The following is a 4,235-nucleotide window of genomic DNA, read 5'->3' as shown; positions in this document are numbered from 1 at the left end:
AAGTTTTAATTTTGTTTTTAATTGTAATTTTTTATTATTATTATTTGTATATGATTTTTTTTTTTTAAATGAAAATTTAAAAATTAAATTTGTAAGAGTTATTATAAATCATTAATAAATAATCTAAATGGATTTATATATAAATATTTTAAAGTTTAAATTCTTGCAAATATAAATTAATATTTGGGGTAATAATTACCACAGTTGCGCAATTGAATTAAAAAGGACGGTAAAATTGGATTTACGAAGGAACATAATAATGATATTCCAATAAAAGAGTGACCGTGTTGACCAACGCCGGCGGTAAAGAATTAAAAAGAAAAGAAAAATTACCGCCGTAATACCGTAAAACCGAACACGTCGAATGCGCGATTATGCCTTTCTTCCGACACGCCGCCTCCACCTTCCATAAAATGTGTCTCGTTTTTCTCTATTCCACCAAATTTCAAAATTAGATTTTTAAGTTTTTTCAGAAAAATAAAAATTATAACTAATTTTAAAATGGTTTGAAATTTGTGTGTGCGGAAACTAAAATGTCCCGTATTTAAGGATTAATGCGGTTTTAAGCGATTTGTGTGTATGTTTCAGATCTGTGATGGAAAAAATGAACGGTCAAGATCGGTTTCATTTCTCTGCTACTACTACCCCCACCTAGATCCACCCATTTCCCACTGCAAAACACCGACTCCGATAACATCGCTCCGAATCTCTCAACTCTTTCCTCTTCCGCTTTGTCGCTTTTTCCCTCTCTTCTTCCCTTCTCTCTCATCTCCTTGCATTTTCATCTCGCTTTTCTAGCTGTTTCCTTCGACAGCCTACATCAATTCGGCGGCCGTCGCGTCGATCTGAGGGATTTTGTTGCAGATCTACGATATTCAGCCTCCGTTGCTGGTAAGCTTGATGGTTTTGGTGGTTTTCTTGATGGTTTTGGCTGTGATTTATTTCAGTGGTTGATTTATGCGAGTTGTAACCATTTTGTTGCTGTTTTGATATTTTTTTAGTTGTGTGGACTGTTTGTTGAGGAAGGGGAGTGAGGATCGAGTTTGAGAGGAAGCGAGGAGTTTGGTGAGGGTTTTGTTGAGACTGTCGCGATGGCGCCTAGTACGATCCGGAAGGCGATCGGAGCGGTGAAGGATCAGACGAGTATTGGAATTGCGAAGGTTGCGAGTAATACGGCGCCGGACCTTGAGGTGGCGATCGTGAAGGCCACTAGCCATGACGATGATCCGGCCAGTGAGAAGTACATCCGGGAGATTTTGAGCCTGACATCGTATTCTCGTGGCTACGTGAGTGCGTGTGTGGTGGCGGTTTCGAAGCGTCTGGCCAAGACGAGGGATTGGATCGTGGCGCTCAAGGCACTCATACTTGTGCATAGGTTGTTGAATGAAGGGGACCCGGTGTTTCAGGAGGAGATCTTGTATGCCACTAGAAGGGGTACGAGGCTGTTGAATATGTCTGACTTTAAGGATGAAGCTCATTCGAGCTCGTGGGATCACTCGGCTTTTATTCGAACTTATGCATTTTACTTGGATCAACGGTTGGAATTGGTGTTGTTTGAAAAGAAAGGTAGTAGTGCAAAGGGAAATTCCCGTGGGGATGATAGGTTTGATGGAAGAGATGACTTTAGATCTCCGCCCCCGAGGCCCTATGATAATGGTTATGGTGAGTATAGGGGCGAGAGAGAGTATGGAAACTATGGTGGGATGAGGAGGTCGAGATCTTTCGGTGATGTGGGGGAATCAATGGAGAGGGAGGGGCAGGGGCGTAACAAGGGGCCTGTGACCCCATTGAGGGAAATGCCGATCGAGAGAATTTTCGGAAAGATGGGACATTTGCAGAGATTATTGGACAGATTCTTGTCATGTCGACCGACGGGATTGGCAAAGAATAGTAGGATGATTTTGTATGCTTTGTATCCTCTAGTGAGGGAGAGTTTTCAGTTGTATGCAGATATTTGCGAGGTTTTGGCTGTTTTGCTTGACAAATTCTTTGATATGGAGTATTCTGACAGTATGAAGGCATTTGATGCATATGGTAGTGCAGCCAAGCAGATTGATGAGCTAATTGCATTCTATAATTGGTGTAAAGACACAGGAGTTGCTAGATCCTCTGAGTATCCAGAGGTGCAGAGAATTACCAGCAAGTTACTGGAGACATTGGAGGAATTTCTGAGGGAAAGAGGGAAGGCGCCAAAGAGCCCCGAGAGGGAGCCACCTCCGCCCGCTCCTCAAGAGGAAGAACCAGTGCCTGATATGAATGAAATAAAGGCTCTTCCTCCACCTGAAAATTATACTCCACCTCCGCCCGAACCGGAGCCCCAGCCTGCACCTATACCTCAACCACAAGTCACGGAAGACTTGGTGAATCTGAGAGATGATGCAGTTAGTGCAGATGCTCAAGGTAACAAGCTGGCACTGGCTCTGTTTGCTGGCCCAGCAGCTAATGGCGCAAATGGATCCTGGGAAGCTTTCCCTTCTGATGGACAGCCAGAAGTAACCTCTGCCTGGCAGACCCCGGCTGCTGAACCTGGCAAAGCCGATTGGGAGTTGGCTTTGGTTGAGACAGCCAGCAATTTATCGAGGCAGAAGGCAGCGCTTGGCGGTGGACTCGACCCATTGTTGCTAAATGGCATGTATGATCAAGGAATGGTCAGGCAGCACACTAACACTGCACAGCTAAGCGGTGGAAGCGCTAGCAGTGTAGCATTGCCCGGCCCCGGAAACAGCAAAACTCCTGTACTGGCTCTTCCAGCTCCCGATGGAACCGTCCAGGCGGTGAACCAGGATCCATTCGCTGCATCATTAAGCGTTCCACCACCATCATACGTGCAAATGGTCGAGATGGAGAAAAAACAGCATATGCTGGTGCAGGAACAGCAGTTATGGCAGCAGTATGCAAGAGATGGGATGCAGGGGCAGAGCAGTTTGAACAAAATGAGTAACCCCCCAGGTTACTACAACATGGCAGCCGGACCAATGGCCCCGATGCCCTACGGGATGCCTCCGATGAACGGCAGCGGGTATTACTACATTCCTCAATGATATCTACGCATGTCTTTTACACACACATATATATATACACTATGTTCATCCTGTATTTGTAGCGTATTTCTTTGACTAAATGATATAATTTTTGCTTCCTTCTGCTGTTTGTGCCAGAAAAAGTGGTGTGGGAACTTTGTTTGACTGTGGACAGCTGATATTATTTTATGGCTTTTGATAATGGAAATCTCATAAATCCCTACTCTAATTTGAATGCTTTGAGCTCTTCTGTAAATTTGCTTTGAGATCTTTGATGTTAGGATATTAGATTCACAACTTGTTGATAACTTGATGCCACGTGTACTCTTGATTTGGATTTTGCAGTCTTATGTAACATTGCTGTAATTGGTTGTCTAATTTGCTTTCTTCCATGAATTGACTAATTATTTATTATAAATGTCTTCAATGTTGCTATCTATGTATCTGTCCAATGGTATTATTCTGTTTGGTTTTCTTGCTAACACTGTCTAACCTTTATTCTTGGTGACTTTGTCATTGAAATTCAATGTTTTGTAAATTAAGAAACAATCAACACGCATCTTAGGTTGATATGGTAATGATTACCCGTTGAATCTAAGAACTTTCATAAACGCTATGAACTCTTAAATCAAGTTGATCTCATTCCAATTTAACAATTACCGAAGAATTCTTCAAGAAAAAAAAAGTAAGATTCGGATTATCTTATTGATTATATATCTCGAGACAAAAATATTTGTTTGAGATTCGGTAACCGTATTTTATTGCCTTGCATCGATCATCAGTAGCAATCTTTTAATCTTTTAATCTACATCGAAACTTGATCTTAATGGGCCGACACTTTGGAGACCGGCCCAAAAGGAATGTCCAGGCCCATTTGTTACTATTCTCAACTGGCCCAATTTTACAGCCCGCCACTATTGGGCTTGAGCTGAGCTAGGAAAGGCCCAGACAAAGCCCAAGACAAGGCTGTAGGGTATTTGAGTGTGTGAGGAGAGCTTGGAAGGCACCACAACCAAGTTCTCTCATTCAAGAGATTTTCAGGTTCCTTCTTCACCTTTCCCCCTTTGCTTGCTTTTTGGATGTTTGATTCGGGTATTCATTTTTCTTCCCGGGACGGAAGAATCCCGTAAAATTTCTACTTTAAGGGTAATTTTGAAACATTTACGACATTTTATATGCAAGTGTTCATGTCACAACTTAACATCTTAACGTTGT

The 4,235-nt window shown here is 42.5% G+C and overlaps 1 protein-coding gene across 1 annotated transcript; it reads left to right on the top strand.

The window, feature by feature from the left end:
- The first annotated feature begins 584 nt into the window (after positions 1–584).
- Positions 585–3,255, top strand: LOC111443478 (probable clathrin assembly protein At4g32285). The gene is made up of 2 exons (XM_023081297.1): positions 585–891; positions 1,002–3,255. Exon 2 carries the CDS (start codon positions 1,092–1,094, stop codon positions 3,039–3,041), a length of 1,950 nt encoding a protein of 649 aa, XP_022937065.1. The 5' UTR covers positions 585–891; positions 1,002–1,091; the 3' UTR covers positions 3,042–3,255.
- The last annotated feature ends 980 nt before the right edge of the window (positions 3,256–4,235 follow it).

The sequence above is a fragment of the Cucurbita moschata genome, unplaced genomic scaffold, assembly GCF_002738365.1.
Source record: "Cucurbita moschata cultivar Rifu unplaced genomic scaffold, Cmos_1.0 Cmo_Scf00005, whole genome shotgun sequence".
NCBI classification, from domain to species: Eukaryota; Viridiplantae; Streptophyta; class Magnoliopsida; order Cucurbitales; family Cucurbitaceae; genus Cucurbita; species Cucurbita moschata.
Note: the sequence above shows the minus strand (reverse complement) of the source record. Positions and strands in the feature narration are given on the sequence as shown.

Bases quoted from the DNA above. Each gene is read 5' to 3' on its own strand.
- LOC111443478 (XM_023081297.1), top strand. From the start codon at position 1,092: ATGGCGCCTAGTACGATCCGGAAGGCGATCGGAGCGGTGAAGGATCAG.